This window comes from Apteryx mantelli, chromosome 3, assembly GCF_036417845.1.
Source record: "Apteryx mantelli isolate bAptMan1 chromosome 3, bAptMan1.hap1, whole genome shotgun sequence".
NCBI lineage: Eukaryota > Metazoa > Chordata > Aves > Apterygiformes > Apterygidae > Apteryx > Apteryx mantelli.
This window is the reverse complement of record NC_089980.1, coordinates 113,383,036-113,402,934: the sequence shown is the minus strand read 5'-3', so window position 1 is coordinate 113,402,934 and position 19,899 is coordinate 113,383,036. Positions and strand designations below refer to the sequence as shown.

Genomic DNA, 19,899 nt, shown 5'->3' with positions numbered 1-19,899 from the left:
CAAGTTGTATATTTAAATAACTTTCATTTGTTTTTTTCCTTGACTTAGAAAGTGATATAGTGATCATTTCAAAGTATCATAGTTTTCAGTCTGTCAACTAATAATTTCTCTGTGTAAGAGAAGGTTATATATCTTTAGTATTTCAGAGTAGATTACAGCAAAGAAAAATTCAGAAATCTGAAATAAAGTGAATCAATGCCAATCTTAGTAGATTTGGAGCAAGTTGCCAGTAGAAACACAAATATAAATAACTTAAAAATGTGGACACATCATGTAATAGTGATTAAGAGGCAGAAAAAAACCTGAAGTTTCTCTTCATATTTTCTAAATGAACATGAAAAAAAAAGACCTTTTGAAACCTGCTTACAATCTGAGGGCATTATTAATATTACTTTATTATATCAGATTTCAGATAATTAATACTAAGGCTTCAGAGAACATTGTTCTTACCATCTTGTACTCTTTCCACGTCCGGTGAAAATCCACACTGCCATCTTCACGTCTCTGAATAATTGTCCAGCCTCCTCCACCAGTTTCCATGTCACAGTAAGCCTATCAGAGTAAATGCATAATGGTGTAAGCGCATGTCATCATTTCAAAACAAAAATACTGAGCATGTACTTTGCATAATTCTGTATAGTGGCGAGTATTAACATGTGCAAGAGCAGAATATGTGGATTAACCTAAAAAAAAGTGCTGTTTTTCATAGCTTTCACACAAGTGAGTCTTTAGTGTCCACAATGATGCAATTGTTCAGTGTTCATCACACTTAACAGAATACATATTAAAAATAGCTGATAGCTAGTATTAAAGGGACAAACTTAAAATGTAGATTTTTTTTGAATGAAAAATATGTTGACTTGGATTCTATACTTGCCTGTCTGTTACACTGATATTTTTGTGAGTTTCCTGATCAAATATTCCTCCTGAAAGATGTTTTCATTTCTCTAGCTGCTTTTGTGAAATATGAACTCAAATTTCTCATAGTTAGAGTATACACATTGCCCACTGCCTGAATTTAACAATCAATCTGAAACTGTTTTTTTTGTTGTTTTTTTTTCTCCCCACTGTCATTGTTTCAATACCTTTGCAGATGATTTGCTCCCCAAAAAGTAAATCTAGGTATAGTACAATTATCAGCTGAAAGTAAACCTTCAAGCCATATTGTTAGTCAGACTGCAGTGGTTATCTTGTATTCTAGAACAGAAAAGTAACGACTATAAAATGTTTTTTCAATTATCCATAAATCGTCTTTGAATTTGCCAAGTTATTGCTACACATTTGAAAGGTTTGACATGTTATAGGCAGTTCACCGAACTCAGTCTTAAGTTGCCCGAAAAATGCATCCCCAGCACAGAGTAATTCTAATTTATAGGTGAGATATTGAAATGAAGTATTTTGTTCAAAATAGATATCCATATCCAATCTGAAAGAAGCTTAGGAAATGACATACTGTGGATTGAACTAAAAACAATGAACAATGAATTAAGCACAACATAGTTGTGGTCCGATTTCTCTGAAGTATACTTTAAAAGGTTATAGGAAAGGACATTGGAATAAAGGAACTATATATATCATGTACACAAAAAAGATGGGCCTGTGAATATATAGAGACTTTACTTTGACTAAATCCTTAGTCAAAAATTTTCAATTATATTTTCTGTCTTAAGAAAACTTTTCTTACATGGGAAGTATATTTCTCATTGTTCTAAATAAAAAAAAATAAAGAAAAAGATCAAATAATTTGAAATGTAATAACTATATTATGATGAAGTGGGCATGTCTTGAAACCTCTTTTCAAAACTGGAGCTGAATTCACGTCAGTAATTATATAAATTACATGTTAGTACTGATACTCAGAAAAACCTGAAAGTTTTTATGCAAGTATTCCTGTTCACAGTTTAACATTACAGGCTCTGTAACTTGGAAGTTTTAAAAAATTGTATCACTTTCTCTTAAGATACTGAAGTTCTGAGTCTTTTTCAAACTCTTTAAAAAGTTTGAAAATTATAGTTAGAAAAAAAGTAGAAAATTATAGCAAAGATTTGGCTTCTTACACTTTGGTACGATATTTCATCTGTACAGATTAGATTTAAAAAAAAAAATTAAAAAAAGAAGCCAACCCCTAGAACTGAGTGTGTTTCATTTTCAACCTGGGTGTTTCTCCCTTTCTTTATTTAGAGAGAGAAAAAAAAAAAACAACAACTCTTGGGTGATCTTTCTTCTTACCTAACTCGTTACTGCTATTTGTCACAATAAATGCCCCAAATCATGTTTGAACGACACTGAAGCTGGTATCTTCATCCTCGTCTGTGGGAGGGGGTCTTGTCAGTACAGGCAGTTTTGAGTTCTTTGAACCACACTGACCATGCTGGAAACTTATTGAATAATATGACTCCAGTCAAGCCAGAGTTTGTTTCTGTGCTGTGGCTGTGTTGCGTGCACCATCATAGGAAGGAGAGTGTATTCCTTACAGGTTTTCAATATAGCTGGCTATTTCAGTGTGTGTGTGTGTAATACGCATATATTTATATATACTTATATAAATCAAACCACTACTTTATCGTGTGAGCAGTGGCATATATACTGTTCAAAGGCATCAAACTTTTAAAGGAAAGGAAAGCCCTTAGAGCTGCTAAAATGAAATATATTAGTTAGTGTATGAATAGGCTGTAAGACATTGGAAATGCAAAGCACATGTTGTGTTGTGTCTAGACTGTTTGTTCAGCATCAGAGAATCAAGAGATGTCCAGCTGGAGATTTTTTGGCAAGATAAAGAAGAAAATGAGTTGGATTAGGGTTTCCTGGTTAAAGTATATCATGTAAATTGAATTTAATAGAAAGCAGCAACTTTAATTTTTACTGCTGCATGCAGTTCTTACACCTCAAAACCTGCGTTTTTGTTTTTTGCTAATCTCTGTACTTGATATGACTGGTAATGATTTGGTAATAGTTTGTGTGTGTGTGTATATACATATATGTATGTATGTAAAAAACAAATAAAGAGTGGAGTTCTAAAGGTATTGTAAAAGATTTATCAATCTCTTGAAAAGCTAACTCCTGCAATGTGTAATGCTTATGTAAAATGTAATTGCTACAAGAGGCTATGAAGAAGGATACAAGGGATGGACTAAAGCACATGTTGATAATTTTATTAAGCATCTCTGCAGGTTAAAATGCTGATTTAACAGTTATCAAATATAATTGGTTATAGAGTAAGTTGTTCACTCCCAGGATCTACCCTACTGAAAGTATTTTACAATAAGCCAAATGCAGAATAAAATGTTTTCACCTTTCTCTGAAACATGTTTTAGTTACTTAGAGAGAGGTAGGATAGTAATTTAGATGGACTACTCGTTCAGTCTGTTGCTATTTCAAACATTAAGTGATGTTTTTTTAATGCTACATAAAATTTCCATGGCCCCCAACATTTAAATTTCAATTCAGTTGGGATTATTACTTTGAAGTTATAAATACATTGAAATAGCACTATATTTAGTTCTAATGAGATTAAAATATTCTCAAAAAGTGGGATTTTCCATTATAAAAAATACTTTCCTGAACTTCTGTTAATGTCTTATAAAAAATATTCCTGTTATAGCCAATAACCATTTTGCATGTGACTGGTAAGGTGACTTGCTCTAACAGATAGTATAGACTCTTTGCAATAAGTGTTTTGGTAGTGCAAATTTCTTCCCTGATGGAGAAGCAATTTAGTAGCAACTGAAATACATAATAAGAAATGTTAAAAGAAAAGACCAGAAAAATCTTGTGTAGATATTTCTTTCCAATAATGATTTTATAAAGTTTATGTAAATTTGAGAGTATAATTTTTCCATGCTAAAAAGAATTTTTAGTCATCTATAAGTGCTTCTTATAGATGCCAGTTTTTTATGGTCTTGGAAATGGAAATCCTTTTCCTTATTGAGTGGAAGGTGGGGCACAGGCAATGGGAACATACTGGTTTACATCACCTCCTTCTCCTGTCATAACACCTGTTTTAACGCATGACAGGATAGTTGTTTGAGATTTCAGTGTATGGTTTCTAACTGCCATACTTTATAGTTCCACACTAGCCCCCTTGAGTTAGATAAAAAGGAAAAATTAGTTTTACCAGCTTTAGATAACCATCATACAGTGAATTTTTTTTGCTTTCAGGCTTGACTGACAATCCAGAATCCTGTTTTGCCAGGCCTCACATATTCAGCTTTACTCATAAAGTCATTCCTTAGCTTTCCAGATCATTTCCCTAAAAATGAAATTTATCAATTTTCTGACTAATCAAGACTAAAATCTTAACCTGCTAGATGTCATATTTACTATAGAACTAGGATTTTCAAATTTACATATATGCTTTGTTTTTAATTTGGGAAAGAATAAAGTTGATGAATACTGACAGTAAAGCTGAAAAAGAGAAATTTAGTGAAATAAGTTGATTAACTGTTGTTACTTTTTCCTAAAAGTACTTAAGTGGATGATATGTATTCATAAGTATTTTTAAGGATAAAGATAGGCTGCTCAGTGGAATGAAGATTAAGGAAAAGATCTGCTTAGTTTAAAATAAACACAGTAAATTTGCTGTGTCAGTCTGCAGAGGGAAACATTTCTTAATGAAGTATGTGATAGATGAGGGGGGAGGAAGTATTTATTTAGACTCTAACTTCTTAAAAAAAAAAAATCTTCAGTAAAATGATATGCATATGAAGCTTTCTCTAACACTCATTACTGGAACAGAGCTCTTCTGATCTTTGAGCCCAGCCTAGGTTTTGTATTCAAAAGGAAGAAATGTAACATTTCATAGAACTAGTAAGGATAGTTACCAAGATTAGATAGGCAGCAGGAGTCTTCAAACAGATGCCAAAAGGAATAAAGAGATTAGCTTCTCAAATTACAACAAATTGGCAAGAGATATATTTGATTTATCTTGTGAACTCCTTCACTACTTACAGCTGTAGCACTGTGGGAGCTAAGGTCAGTTGTTTATATTTTTCACCTTCAGCTAAGGATCAGTGCTGTATTTTTGAAAATGTGGTAAGAAATGTATTCTCAGAAGTAGTAACCTTTCCCAAAGATTCTGTGTCACCTGTGAGCAGTCAGTTTGATGTCATCACTGTCTAGCAACAGTTCTCTGGCCTTCAGAACAAGTCATTTTTCTTCTTTTTAGATCTATTTTTAGATATTTAGGGTCTATGTGTTTTCAGTCTTACTAAGTGATAAGACTATGGCTGAGTTCTTGGGATGAAGATCCACTACATTTCTTATACCAAAACAAGCAGTGTTGCAACGTCTGTGCTGTCTCCATTTGCATCACTTTTGGCTATTGTCTGAATGCTCATAAGTAGCTTTTCAGTCATGATGCTCAATGACTATATTTTTCTTTCTCTGGCTCCTAGAGATGTGACTAGATGAGAATCTCAGCCTTAGTTTCATTGTTCTGGAAAGAAGTAATTGCATACATGGTTTACAAAGTAATTTAACGTAATACTAATTACCAGTTAAAAAGCCAGATGATGAGACTGTTAAAATGCACAAAATGCCCCTTCATCTAACCCATGATTGTATAGTAGAAGCAACATAAATGCCTCTTTTTAAGTTTGGGGTTGGCAACACTTTATGTATGTGTATTTTAAATCTAACCTCCATGGCATGGGCTTCTTCTGAAATGACTAACTAATTCTCTGCATGATCACTTTTCAGAAGAGTTTTACAAAACTATTCTTGTTGCTAAATTCAAACTTGCCCAACTTGTTTTTTGCAAGAAAAGTTAAAAAAAAAAAAAGTTTTTTTAAAAAAAGACCTCTGCTTGGAACATTTCTACTCAAATGGGGGAGGGAGATGGGGAAGAGTTCGGCCACTACATCAGCCAGTATTTTCAGATTTGGGATAATACATTGGTAAGAGTTGTGGGTAATGGTTGAGCTGATATATTGCCATAATGTGGCATTCAGGGTCATCCAGACTCAACTGTTCTGTCTGATTAAAACCAAGAAGTTAGTTGGTTCATGTAACTGCTGTAAACATGAAGTTATTGAGTTCTCATGGGTTTGCCTCTGCTGCTTTTTCTTCTGTCGGCAGTCTTGCTGTTTTTCCTCAGTGTTTTTAAAAGGTCTTAGCTTTTGTCCTGGTGCAGAACAGGAAAGCTTGAAAATATCAATGGAATGAAATAATTTTCCTCTCAGCTGTATTATGCACTGCTTTAGTTTTGCATTATGATGGAAGACACATTAGTGAAGTTGGATTAGTTACGCAGATTTCACAGAAGTTGTTTATAAGCCTGTTGGGAGGTCAGAAGGTGTTACAAGAGGAAAAGATGAAAACATAAACAGCAGTGCAGCACTTTTGGCAAATAAAAAAGGTCATTCTGTTTCCTGGTCTGAGTAGCCATCCACATCGTAAACAGTTGATAATGGTGTAATGTGTTGATTATCCCTAAACGTTCGCTTCCCTTGACAACTCCTCTTATGCATTTGTATTTGTATAAAAATTTGCATCAGATTAAAACCTTTTAGTCTTTTTTTCACTTCATATAGTATGTAAAACTTTCACTAGTTGTCTCTTTCAGGGTCTTTTTTTTTCATTCTGTCTGCAGTGAGCACAATAAAATTAATATTATTAAATAGAATAAAATTACTTCTGTTTTAACGTAGCAAATTACTCTGCTATCAGAATTTTTTTTTCTGCTAAGTGTTTTAGGCCTCTATGTTCAAATGTAAAGCATTTAATGTTTTACAGTCTAGTAAATTTGCAATTGTACTTTTGTCTTAGGGATAGAATATTTTGGTAAATAGTTTAAACACTGAGTTCAGTAGTCTGGCAGATTACTGACATTTCTGTAGAAATGTGAATTGCTATAGATTCTCAGTAGTTCAAACAAAATGTACTAATTGTCTTAAACTTTATGGCTTTGAAAATGCAGTTAAATTTTGACAGTCAGAAATTTCCATTTTGCAATATGGCATGCGTTTGTGTCTGCTTTTAGAAAATACTCATGCATTACCCTTCATGTGGTAATACAACACTCTCTGAATGCATCTTATGTAACTAATTTTGTTACGGAACAGATGTATTGAATAGAGACTATATTATTTCAAGGAAGAACAGCCTTTTTCTTTTTCAAGAGAAGTAGACTGCAGATATCATTAATTTCTCTAGATGTTATCAACAAAAACTGCAATTTTCATGTATTATATTTTCTAGGCTTTACCTAAACAAATTGTTTGTTTCCTTTAGTTGAGACCTTTGTAAGGGTTTTTGTAAGATCACAGTCAGGCCTGAGCTACATGGAAAAAGTCTTTAAGCAATTTACTTCATTGATGAACTTAATTTCTAATTCTTTCCTATCAAAACTTGGGAAAAAATGCTTTCTTTGTCAAAGCTTTACCAATTGCTTTTCCAAATGTGCCCTCACTTTTTTTTATTTTTGTACATTTTCTGTTATGCTTTTTGTTTGTATTTCTTGTATAATAAAATAGGGCCTTAGGAATTCCATAAATACTTTCTTTTGTAAGGAGATGTCTACAATATTAAATCCTGAAATAAAAAAGTACAAAATCGTCTCTTAGTATTTGTCTAAGAAATATATTAAGCATTTTTTGCATATATTCAAATGTCCCTCAGCCTGCTGTTTCTGAAAAGTTGGAAACAAAAATCTTTCATTTGAGCCCTGGTCTTCAGAATCCTCCCTGCAGTTTTTGGTTCTTTTTTTTCTTGTACTCCATCCGGGACTTTTTTTGCTTTCCAGATTTTGTTTCTCTTGAATTATACCATCTGAAGCTTTATCTTTCTTTTTACTCTAGTAGGTGGAGTGTCTTTGTCGGCCATCCAGTGTTTCATCCAGTGAGTGCCCTTTTTAGCTCAGGTCTCTTCTACAGGGAAATATTGTACTGATTTAACTTAAAATGACTTTGAAGTTAATTTCAATTAAACATGTAGAAAAAATAAGTTTTCATTTAAACTGATTCAGTGAAACCACTGCAAAGTCTCACCTTTTATGTAAATCAGGGCAATATTTTGTAGGAGGATCTTCTCTAGTTGTGTCCCAGTGTCAGCTGCACTAATCTAACTGCTAATCAGTTATGCAAATGCCCTTAAAACTCTTCATAACATAACAAATTGGAACCCCTACGAGAGTCCAGTCCTAGTAGATTGCTCACTTGAATCCACAAGTACTCTTCTGTGCCCCGTTTTGTGAAGGAAGTCTGTTGGGTTTTTTATTTTGTTTTGTTTTGTTTTAAACCTCCTCTTGCCACCTGGAGGGACTTGAGCATATGAAGGTACTAACAACTTTGAGCAAACAAGAGATTGCTGGCACTCCTGGTGTCCTGAAATGCTAGCTTTGACTTTCCTTAATTGACAAAGGTGGTGTGATCCTGAGTTTGTGAAGCTGCAAAGGAAGAGTTAATTCAATGTGATATCTAAAGGAAAACTGCATTTTTTTAACATCCAGTGATAAACTAGCTGTCAAAGCACAGTCATGGTTATAAAACACTCAAGGCTTGTATACGTTAGTGTCTTGGGCAGGAATATCTTCAGAGACAAGGACTATTATACTTGAAGGCTTTCTTGCATTATAGGCGGTTAACGTGATCTGTGCCACAGATCATATACAGTGATTGTATTGGAGTTTGAGATTTGATACAGAGATAAAAGTATTATGTTACTTTAATTCTGTGTTGATTTTGTGGAAACAAAGAATGAAATCATGGTAAGCTGAAGTGAACAATGAAATGCTTGGCCAAGATTTCATCTGAAGGACTTTTTTCCCCTGTGAGGATTCAGATCTGTAAGTGATGAACTACCCATAAAAAACATGGTAAGTAAATATTGGGTAAAAGTTCACTATTAACTAGGCTTTAAAATAGCATATTTACTAGATCAAATAATTTTCTTAACATGTATGCATAGGCAGCATTTTATAGGCATCGTACCTTCTTTTCTTCTGCGGTGTTAGGGACTGTTAAGGTGTAGATTCCACTTGTTGTGAGGCCAGATTTAAATGCTTCAGCACAATCTTTGAAACTGATTTGCTCCTCTTTAGCTATGAAGTTGTTTTTAGCTGCTAAAAATAAAAAGAAATTGAAGGCATTTAACAGGAGATGAATAAAAGTTACGAAGGAGTAATTAATGACAGTGAAAAATATGCCTGGTCCTGGAAGAAATGGCAGATTAAGGCTTTAATTATGTGTTACTTTATATATTTGAAAGGGTTGTTCTGGTACAAGCATGACTGCTTGATAGGTTCAAAAGAGATGATACCTATTAATATGTTGAGTAAGAAAACTTAAGATATATCTCATTCAGTTAAGCAGGTTCTGCTTCCGTTGCCTTTTCTGGTCTCTGCATGCATTACAACCTCATGATTAACTACTATTACAAACATATCTATAGAAACTGATTATATTAATAATGACCTTTGGCTGGAATTCTGTAAAGTGGTGAAATCTAATAAAAGAGTTGTGAAATCTTTTACAACACAGCTGACCGGAGTAATTGTTCTCAAAAAGTTTTAGCTAGGTTTTCCCCTCTATACTGAGCAGCAGTATCAGCAGGGTACTTGTGGTTGCTCGTGGTAGTTCAGCACACCCCCATAAGGAATCATCTTTTCTGAAATTCATTTGTATAAAAAAAAAATACATTTTAATATGTCTGAGGCACCTTGTTTTACAGAACAATCTAAGGCTCATCTTCTTGTTCAGTTCTTTATTTACTATGAAGGTTGGAATTTCCTGGTATTTAGCCTGCTGACTGATATTTTATACTCAACCCTTTCGCGGTTAGTTCTGTGTATTTTCCTTTTTTAATTTAATCTGAGGAACACAGCCAATCACTACAAAATTTTAGGTGCTTTATAAATATATGCTTATTATTGTTGCTTAATGTTGTATTCTCTTCAGCTTGCTTATTCATTATTTACCCGTTTACATGCTTTTCCTCAAATATAAAAATAACACATTCAGTGTTAATTGATTTTCCACACTCTATTGTTTGTATACTGTCTTAAAAGCTTTCCCTGCTAATTTTGTCTTTTTGGCAAACATTCATTATTTTTTCCACTCTAGGTTTAATGGTGTTGTAGCGAACATGACTTTGACTTGTTTACTTATTTGTGCACTAGCATAACAGATAACATCAGCAGGAACATGTACAGCCTTGGTAATGGTGTTTAAGGGGATACTGCCAGATATTAAGCCAAACTTGGTACTTTAGTTACAAGTTACAACTTTAAACTTTGTTTAAAAAGACCTAGAAGATCCTATTATTTAGGGCACTATAGATAGTGCATGTTAAACACTTTTCCATATTTGTGATCCAACTGTACTGTAGATAGTGCTTGATAATTTCAAAATGGAGCCAACTCTAAAACAGCTATAGGAGTCTTGTTTGATTATTCAGGCTGAATGAAATAGAGAAAGTAGAAATAGTATATAAAATGAAAAAATGCTTTTCTTGATCAAAATAATCATTTAGGGAAATGTTAAAGAACCTTTTGGTGGAATAAATAATGTAGGTTCCTGTTTTTATAGTAAAAAAACATTTTCAACATTCTAAATGTACATTTATAATTCACTGGACACTGTCTTCTGGGCTGCAACTTCTAGGACAGGAAAATTTGTATTCCCAAACTATTTACTGAAATTTAAATGTGTAAGCATGTTTTGGTCCTACATGTATTCTTAAAGTATGAAACTGAGCCCATCTATGCTCTTTTCGGTTGCAATGAAAGCTATTTTAAATTCTTCCTAGTAGTTCATTTTAAATCCTTTTTAGGTATCCTATATGCTCTGTGTCTTTCCAGCCCTGAGAGCTTCAAAGGCCAACGTTCTAGATTCTTTACTCTTTTATAGAGAGTATCTGTAACTTCTAAATTTGTTAATGTTCCATATGAGACATGAAGTTCAAGATAATAAATTAGCTCACTTGTTTAATTCATGTGCAGCCATAATCTTCAGCTTATGGTTTGTGTGGTCTTTTATGAAGCATGTGAATCTGTATAAATACGGAAGCTATGGTTGGTGGCTATGATTTGTTGCAGGGCTGTCAGGCATATTAGGGATGATGTAATATATAAAATTTGCTCAGATGAGTGATTTTTAGAATGAATAGGGAAGCTTCAGTGAAAGAGTGGAGGACTTCTGGGAGTACCTGCTGCCCCAGGCTGGTGCTGTCTGTGGTCTGGATGCTAAGATCTGGGCCAGCACCGATTCCTTTGCTCTTAATGGCCACTATTAGTTGTCTTTCTTTGATCAACTCTATGTATATACAGCAATGCAAGGTGGCAGAGGCTCATTACGATGCAGGCTCCTGCAGTAATATTTGTGAGCCAGGAAGAAAAACTATAGGCCTACATCATGCAGTCTAACCTGGATGTATGGTTAAGGCAATGTATTACAGTATTGCCAGATGAATGAATGCCATGTGAGATAAATGATATTTGGCACCTCTGTGGTTTGTTGGACTACTGGAGAACTGGGCAGGCAAACCAACATAGAGCACAGAAGATGAGCAAAATGTTGAAAACCAATCATGTGAGCTTCTCCTCGACCCCCCTGGAAAAATAAGTCTGTTAACTCTGTCATAGAATTTAGGGTAAAAACATTAATTTTTGAGGAGCTGAAATGTGGGGAAACTGGTTGTAAAACATTATAGGTAAGAGTGTACACAAATTAATGAATGTTACTCCAATGATGTAGGCATATCTGCTTTTACTTACAGTTTGGTGTAGATATCATAGTAAGCAAGTTATGAACAGTCTCCATCAGATCATGTTGCTGTTTTTGCAGAACTGAGTTGTTTACTGTAGCTGTAACTAACTGTTTTTCTAGTTCTTCTATAATAGAATTCTGTCTGGATACTAATACTTGAAGCTGATCTTTTTCATCTTTTATTGACTTCAGCTGAAGTGTGTGCTTGTCTTCCATCTCGAGAACTCTTTTTTCTAGAAAGCTGAATGAAAGATTACAATTAGGTTCTCAAGAAACAATTTTGAGCTGATATAAAGAATATTAAACCTGTTGCAGAAGTTATTTCCTTCTTTATAAGAACACAGTTCTATTTTTTGATGCTATGCATGCAGTAGAAAGCTGAATGAAAGCTGATGTTTGATATATACATCTTTATTATATAACAAATTAGTATTTAAATAAGCAACATTTTCTATTATAGTCTGTATCTCACACTTATAAAATGTAGCAGTTGAGTGTTTGATAATTCACTGTGATGAAAGAAAAGATATAGTTTGTCTTTTTAGTCCTGGGAAAAGGATAGTAGCACTAGCAGTACAGGGATAACCGGTATAAAATGGATTTAGACCCAAAGTAACTATTACTTATGACTATGAATCATCTTGAATACCTTTTTCCCAGAGGTTTGACATAACAGTGAAGGATTTCATGTTTTGCCCTACTGAAAGATGAAACTCATTTAAAAATGAACCTATTAACTTTTCAATTGTCCTGCATTATAATATGTCCTTAACAAAAATAAATGTTAGACTTCAGACAGGGAAATGTACAAATAGTTACTCTATGATGTGTTACCCGTCTGGAGTTCTGGAGCTGGCCCGAGTAGGTGGCTGGTTGGAGGATGATTTAATTGGTAATTGTTCTGAACCAGACTCGAGAAAGCTAATGGTAAAAAATGCACAATCGGAAAGGAGAAGCTGGCCTAAAATTCTTGACTGTATTATTGGGAAAAAAAATTCTGAACCTTATGTTTCAAGCAGATGAACTCAATGTTAGATAATCTTTTTTTGGGTAAGAAATAACGCTTCTGTATTTACATGGGTTTTATAGGGGTAGTCTAAGGTCTGTTGAGTTCAACACAAAAGCAGTGATGTTCTAAAATTCAGTATTTACTTTGCCTTCCTTTGGTTAAGGATGCTTGTTTTATTAAACTGGTAGAGAAAACCTTTAGGGAGCATATATAAATACAGTAGAGTAGTGAACACATGTCAAAACATGTCTCAAGCTTTTTTAAGCTAATGTTTTTTACAATAAAAAGCACTTTGCACATATGGTTCTCATTGAGAAACATGGCTTTGAAGGAGAAAACACACTGCTATTGCTGCTTTGAGATTTCTCTGTAAACTGTTTATTGCCAAAAGTAAAATAAGACCCCAGTGATATGAAGCTGGAGCTAGCTGAAAAAAAAGCATGCACCTTTGGACAGTGGCTGAGTACAGCAATGAATAGGAGTAATAGTTGGATATCAGTCTGAATTTCAAAAGATAGAATGGCTAGGAACCTGCAACATGGTAGTCTGACTTTTCTTATAAGGTTAAAAAAAAATGTGGCAATGATATGATTGTGTATTAGGATAGCTGTGTACTAAATGAAAATAGAATTTTAATTAGAGATATGTTTGCACTGGCTGGGTTTGAATCCTGTTACATAATTGATAATTTCATCTAGATAAGTCTAAAGAAGACTATAAATTGGCTACAATTGAAATATTGAGAAGTATTTCAATTTTTAACCTGAAGTTCCACATATAAAGCAGGACTTTAGATAGTAAAGAACCATATATAACCAGAACATGTCTAGTTATGGCTTTACTAGGAATAAACAACTGCTGCAGCTATATCTCACTGAAAGTCTATGGAATTTATGTTTCTGATCACTTGAATTGGGAGAGGGGTCTGACTCATTTAAGCACTTCAAGAAGGTTATCTTGCACAATAAAGTAAGTAGTCAGTGCTCCCAGCAATCACCATTTTGCACTTGAAATGATCACATGGATGCTGCTTAGTGGATGCTCCACAGAGTTGCAATTGCCTATCTGATGTAAAATAAGAAGAGACCTGCATGTGTCTTCTGGCCATAAATAATATATGACCTTCGTAATGAGTATAGCTGGGCAGGGGGGAGGTAAGGGAGGTTCTGTGCAAGGCCTAGTAGTAAGATAAGTCTGAGGCTTTTTTTAGTTTGTCATATCTGACAAAGGTATCTTCTTGTCCTTTTGCATTTATGAATAATAAACTGAATAAACCTGAAGCCTCTTTCCCTGAAAGAAGTCCATTAATGATGTGTGACTACTGTAAACCAGAAAGCAATGAATCATGCAAACAAATGTGTTTGTTTGGATTCATAAAAATTATTGTCCTGACACAATGATTGTTTTATTTTCACTCAAATATATTATTATTACTGCAATGTATCAACATACATACATGCTCTAATTCAAGTGACATATAGAATGGCAAGGAAGACTGGCAACACATGGCACATCTTTAGAGTGTATTTCTCTGTTAATAAAGTATCAGGGCTGCTGTGGTGGGTTCTCATCACCTCTCTGTCTTCACAGCAGAGGTGTTTGAGGCCAGGAAGCAAACTGGTTCAGGGACTTGATCTGCTTGAAAATGGATCTATTTACCTTAGTGTGGACTCTCGTCTGATGGCACTAAAGCCAAGTACAAGAAAGAAGACTACTAGTCCTGATTTTTAGGTCAGCTTAAGTTGTCACAGTGTTATATTTTCAATTCTAAAGACAGACCATGAGTTCTGGTACATTTATCACCTCATTAACTGTACTATTTGTTCTCTTTGTAGAATATAATCAAAAATTTTCTGTTCAAGAGATCTTTGTGTAAGCATAGAATTCTAATTGAAACAGGCGCGTTTACTAAAGTCTATCTAACTAACATAACAGAAAGCTAATACTGTTGTATAAAAGGGTAGTATAAAAATAAGAATTTACTATAATGTTTATAACTGAGGAATGAGAATTCACAAACAGAATCAGCATTCACACATCCTTGAATGTTCTGATGTTATTGGAATTTCTAAAAATATTTTGAAAAATGTTAGTAACAATTTCAGTTTAAACAATTAAACTGCAGTGAGGATAATAAACCAATATACTTTAATGAAAAGTATCAACAGTGATGTTTTTTATATTTTAGATAGTAAATGTGGGGGCCTTTTTGGTGCTACTCTGACATTTTAGCTGTCAGTTCTTTCTGTATTTATAAACAAGTTTGGCTATTTCTTCACTGAGGAAAGATTTTTGAAACTGCTGCAATTGGAGAAGCATTATTTTCCTACTTGAACACTTTTGTTTCCAAAACCATTAGAAGGGCACTTTAGAGAATAATATTTTGCTGGGTTGGTAGGCAAGCTTACCTGTTTTTTTCTTGTAGTTTAGTTATCTCGTTCGTCTGATCTGAAATCTGTCTTTCTAATTTGTTTGTTGAAAGAGAATGCTCCAAAAGCTGAAGTTCAAGTCTGGTTGTCTGGTTTAGTACCTAAGTAAAAATTTTTTAAAAGTCTTTGAAAACCAAGATACAACTTTTTAACAAATTGCAATTTCATTATACTAAGTCATACAAATCTATATCTACAACTATAATTTGAACGCTATTTGTCTGAACAGTTAATATGGGCACAAATGCCCACAGAATTAGAATGAAGAAGGCACAGAGTGGCAATTGTGTGGTTCTGTTGACACTTATTATTGGGAATATTTCAGTAACATGTTACATTTCTGATAAATGGCTGAGAGTTACTCTGTCCCTTAATTTTCTTGTCATACCTTCCCCCCTGCTTTGATATCCTTTTTTCATTACTAGAACTATCATGTTTATTATACAGAGAGTAATTTAAATTGATATGTTTTCTCAGTCTGGTGTAGAAAGACACTCAATCTGGTGTCAGTCTGCTTTGTATATCTTTCATTAGTTGACATCTTGGCCCAGTCCTCTGAAATCACTAGATATTTCCATTTTAATTACATAAGTGCCAGAATTTGACACACTGTGCCTAGAAATAAGTATTTTGCTTAATCTTAAATTGTATTTTAAAGTGTTATCCTGTGACCACATTTTTGTCTGACATTTCTTGTGTTTCACATCTCTCTCTCTATACGTATATATCTCAATATATGTACTCTCTATATATTGTTTACTGCTTAAATTTATTTGCATCTTTAAATGAAGAAATGCTTGTGTTAGGAAACATGAAAGATACTTTTTGCTTTGTATTGTATTGCATTACTTTGAGCCCTGTTTTCTAGCAATATTTATCATTGTTTTAGAACAGCTTTTTTTAATTCATCAGAATTTGGCTTTCATTGGAAGGAATAATTGATTACTGAAGTTCTTCATGTTAAACAGTCGTTCAGGACGTGATTTCACACTTAAGTGTAATTGAAAATTGTTGCCAAAAGTAAGTGTCCTTGAGAGAGTAGTTTTTTGCTTAATTTCCTTATGCTGTTAATTAGGCCCTTAACTCAGTCACCAGTAATTGCAAGCAGAGAAGAAAAGCTACAGTGATGATATTCTTCCTCTAAGCTGAAAATAATTGAGTAATTTCCATAAAGACATTACTGTGAATGAGTAAATATATTCTCTCAACGTGTAAAATTCTGGGCTCCATTAGAAAGTTAAGTTCTGCACACCTCTGAACTATGAGCTATCAGTGTATCAAAGAATGCCAAAGGCTTGTTTTAGGTTAAAAAATATTGGAATTCATTGGATGAATTCTACGATAGTACAATACCTAGCAAGGATTTCAGGTTTTGTGTGTTACTCAGATTATATAAAACTAGGTGCTATATACTATATTCAGTATTTGTTCAAGAATTATGTATTGTAATTTTCCTTCCATGTTAAGAAAACTACAAGCACACAGCATTCTACATTAATTGGCTTTGTCCTTATGTTAAAAAGCAGAATGTATTTAAAAAGTTGCATTCTGTTTCAGATGATGTTTGTCTTATTATAGTTAATGTTTTTCAGTTAAAGCAATAATTATGTCTTTTAATATTTTGTTTGAAATCATTCAGAGAACAGCATGTTTACTAGGCAAGTTTACTTCAGTGTGAGTTTACTTTTCTAGTAGCCTCCTTCTAATTCTTTTTTTTCTTGCATGATTCATCTTTTTATTTATCCCTCTTTTAAGTAATAATAATACAGTGCATTGTCCTGGAGATTTGTTATCCCACTTATAGTATCTCTGAAAATGTTACATAAAAAGAGGCATTTTCATTAATAAGAAATTAAAAAATGGAAAAAATTAAATATAAAAAACCTTTTGGCAAATAATAAATGGAACAAGGAGTGTTTGAATGAACATAATATCCTCATTTTAGATAAGATCTGGTAACTGAGGGATGAATAATCAACAATAGAGAGAACAAACAGGGGTTGTGTAAAAGCATACTATTACCCAATTAATGCTTGGATATACACTAGTATTTTTAAGTATGTTATCTTTAAGGAAGAAAGTAACAGTTGTTTTCCTAGATGTACTTAAATCCTCCTGACCATAATGGGAGTCTTTCAAGTGGCAGTGAGCTTGGGATGGGGCTGTACATTACAAAATATTAATGTTTTCTTCAGTAGGGGAGAGCTGTTGATTATAGTGGTTGACTTCTAATTGTTGAATATTTAGAGCACTGCTTTTGTAACACTAAGCTGTGTTAAATGTAGTTACAGGCTTTGGGAAGCAGAAGCATTTTTAGATTGAAATTCATTACTTACTTGTGCTTCAACATCTGTTAATTTGCGGGTCTGTTCAGCTGTTTGATTTAATAAGTTTGTGCCTATTTCAATCATTACTGCAGTCTGGTTCTGCACTGCAGTTTGCTGGATCTCTACCATTTCTTTCTTCATACTGTCTTGGATGTAATTCTCAAGCTACATGGGAAAGGAAAGAGAGAAGATAGTTGCATTCTTTAAATGTTGGAAGGGGGGAGTTTGTACAGTAAGTCTGCTGGCTGACTTGCTAAACAAATTCGTTCTTTGTTCTTGTCTGTTATCCATTTATGTGGGGTTTTTCAATGTTGCTACCAGAAATTAACCTCTGTCAGTGGCTACCAGTTTTTTCAACTCTGTAATGTATAGATTTGTGTTAGGTAGATAGAAGATGTAGCGGCGAGAATGCCTGCAGGCCCTCGAAGCCTGTTCTGTGTTCCTGCTCCCACCGTTGTTACCACCAGAGGAGCTTCACCAGCTCTGGCAGCGGTGAGAATGTTTTAGAAGACAAAAGCTTAAGAGTTTAGTCATCTTCCTGTATCTAGACTTTAAATATTTTGAAAAGCATTTTTTATCACATGACTAGAAGTCACAGAAGAGGTCAGATGTAATGTAACACTGTTATGTGCATATTTTTATCAGAGACACTTTCAAATAAATATATGAAACAGTAGAGAAACCTATAAATTCTTTACATACTTAATATTTAGGAATGCAAAAACTGTTTTTAATACATGATTCCATAGCTATTTCTATGGCTAAACTAATAAGGCTTTTTTGTAGTCATTTTATAGCAGAGTACATTTCTTTCAAGGAACTGACGAGTGGAAGGAGAAAATTCAGTTAATTTTTCATGCAGTCTTTTTTCATGTGTTTGAATTATCCAAAAACAATCTGATTTTTCTCCACGCTTCTTTTAAAATCATGTTCTGAATAACTTCTGCAAATATTTCATAGTTCTTTCATGAGTCTTCTGCTTATGTTGAAACTCTCTGTTAAAAAGCCAGGCCACATGATTTCTCCTCCCCCCCCCCCCCCCCCCAACAGTGACAAGGGGAAACTCCTAGAAACAGATTTCTGGTTCAGAAATCAGTGATTTCACATTTCTGCTGGTATATAACGTTCAAATTTTACTTACTGATTTCAGTGAAATTATATATATACTCAGTTACTTAAGTGTACTACTAAATTGTATCTTAAAATGATAATCATTCACAGGAAAAAGAACTTGATATTTTGTGAGCAAATAATTGATGCATTTCTAAGAATTTTCCCTTCTTTAATTCTAAAAGTCTGTTCCAAAATAAGCCATGGACGTGAATTAGGATTTTTTGATGAGTTCAGTTTAAGTCAGGCTACAGTAATATGAAATTGACACTTCTTGACCATGTCTGTCTAGTTAGCTTTTCAGAATTATAGGTTAAGCTTTAAAATTAAAACTGCTGCACTTCTAAGGAATCAGTGAGGTTACTTCAAAATCCAGGGAATGTTTTTAAAAAATATTCTGGGAAGTCGGAACCTACATGCATGTGCCTGTAACTGAAGTCAAAGCTATCTTCAAAAAAAAAAAAAAAAAAAAACAAGTTTCGAGTTTGAGCCACAAGGTTAAAATGAGTCATTTTAACAGTCTACTGGATTGGGATTGAGAGCTGTGGAAAACACAAACTATCTTTTCAAAATGTGGGAACTGTTAAAAAAAAAAAAAAAATTACTGACAAGACATGGAATCTGTGTTTAAAAAAAAAAGTTTTTTTTAAAAAAAGATCATAAGTCAGCATTTCCAAATTTCTGGAGCTTAAGCAAGCAGAGGCATTTCAAAACAATAATAAAAAAAACCCTGTTTGCTGAAGGGTCACATTTTTGCTGAGGCTTTGGTGCTTTTGGGGGAGGCAGTCAATCTAATAAAGCTAGAGGACACAATATAGCAAAAACAAATCTTTGTCTGTGTTAGTGTTAGCCATAGTCTCTTAATATATGGTTGGATAATTGATTTGTCTTTCTAGCCTTTTGGTACAAATTTTGCTGTCTGCGCGATATGTTGTTAGGGTTCTTTGGCAGAGACAGGGAGGATTGGGGGGAAGACTTAAAACAAAGACTCATTTTCAGCTTCTGCCTGTCTGCTTCTCTACGCTCCCCAAAATTCAAAAGCTTGGTAATTACCTGTTCATTCTTTATGGACTAAATACTGCTTTCCTAGATCATTTCTTGAAGTAATATAAGTACTAGATCTCTTTGTGAACTTTTTTGATATAGCAGTATTGATTATTAGGAGTTTTTTTCCTTTACATTTTCATGCAGCTAGAAATTGTTTTGACCTTAGATGCTATTGTACCAGCAAAAATAAGTGTTCTGGATACTCAGAATTTATGGTGTTTGTCCTTCAGGAAAGCCATATAAGCAAAATCACTCTAATGTTGTTCTATTAGCAG

The 19,899-nt window shown here is 33.8% G+C and overlaps 2 protein-coding genes across 7 annotated transcripts in view; one reads left to right on the top strand and one right to left on the bottom strand.

Annotated features, from left to right (window-relative positions):
• The window catches only part of MCPH1 (microcephalin 1), a 135,849-nt gene that overhangs the window by 55,719 nt on the left and 60,231 nt on the right, over window positions 1–19,899 (top strand). The window lies entirely within an intron of this gene.
• The window catches only part of ANGPT2 (angiopoietin 2), a 50,891-nt gene that overhangs the window by 7,524 nt on the left and 23,468 nt on the right, over window positions 1–19,899 (bottom strand). Inside the window, exons 2-6 of one of the 2 annotated variants that reach the window (XM_013953237.1) lie at window positions 17,477–17,632; window positions 15,120–15,241; window positions 11,711–11,943; window positions 8,928–9,058; window positions 451–552 (exon numbers count right to left, since the gene is read on the bottom strand). In XM_013953237.1, coding sequence (XP_013808691.1) covers window positions 451–552; window positions 8,928–9,058; window positions 11,711–11,943; window positions 15,120–15,241; window positions 17,477–17,632 — 744 coding nt within the window. The remainder of the gene's footprint in view (window positions 1–450; window positions 553–8,927; window positions 9,059–11,710; window positions 11,944–15,119; window positions 15,242–17,476; window positions 17,633–19,899) is intronic. The other variant, XM_013953238.1, reaches the window with a different exon arrangement.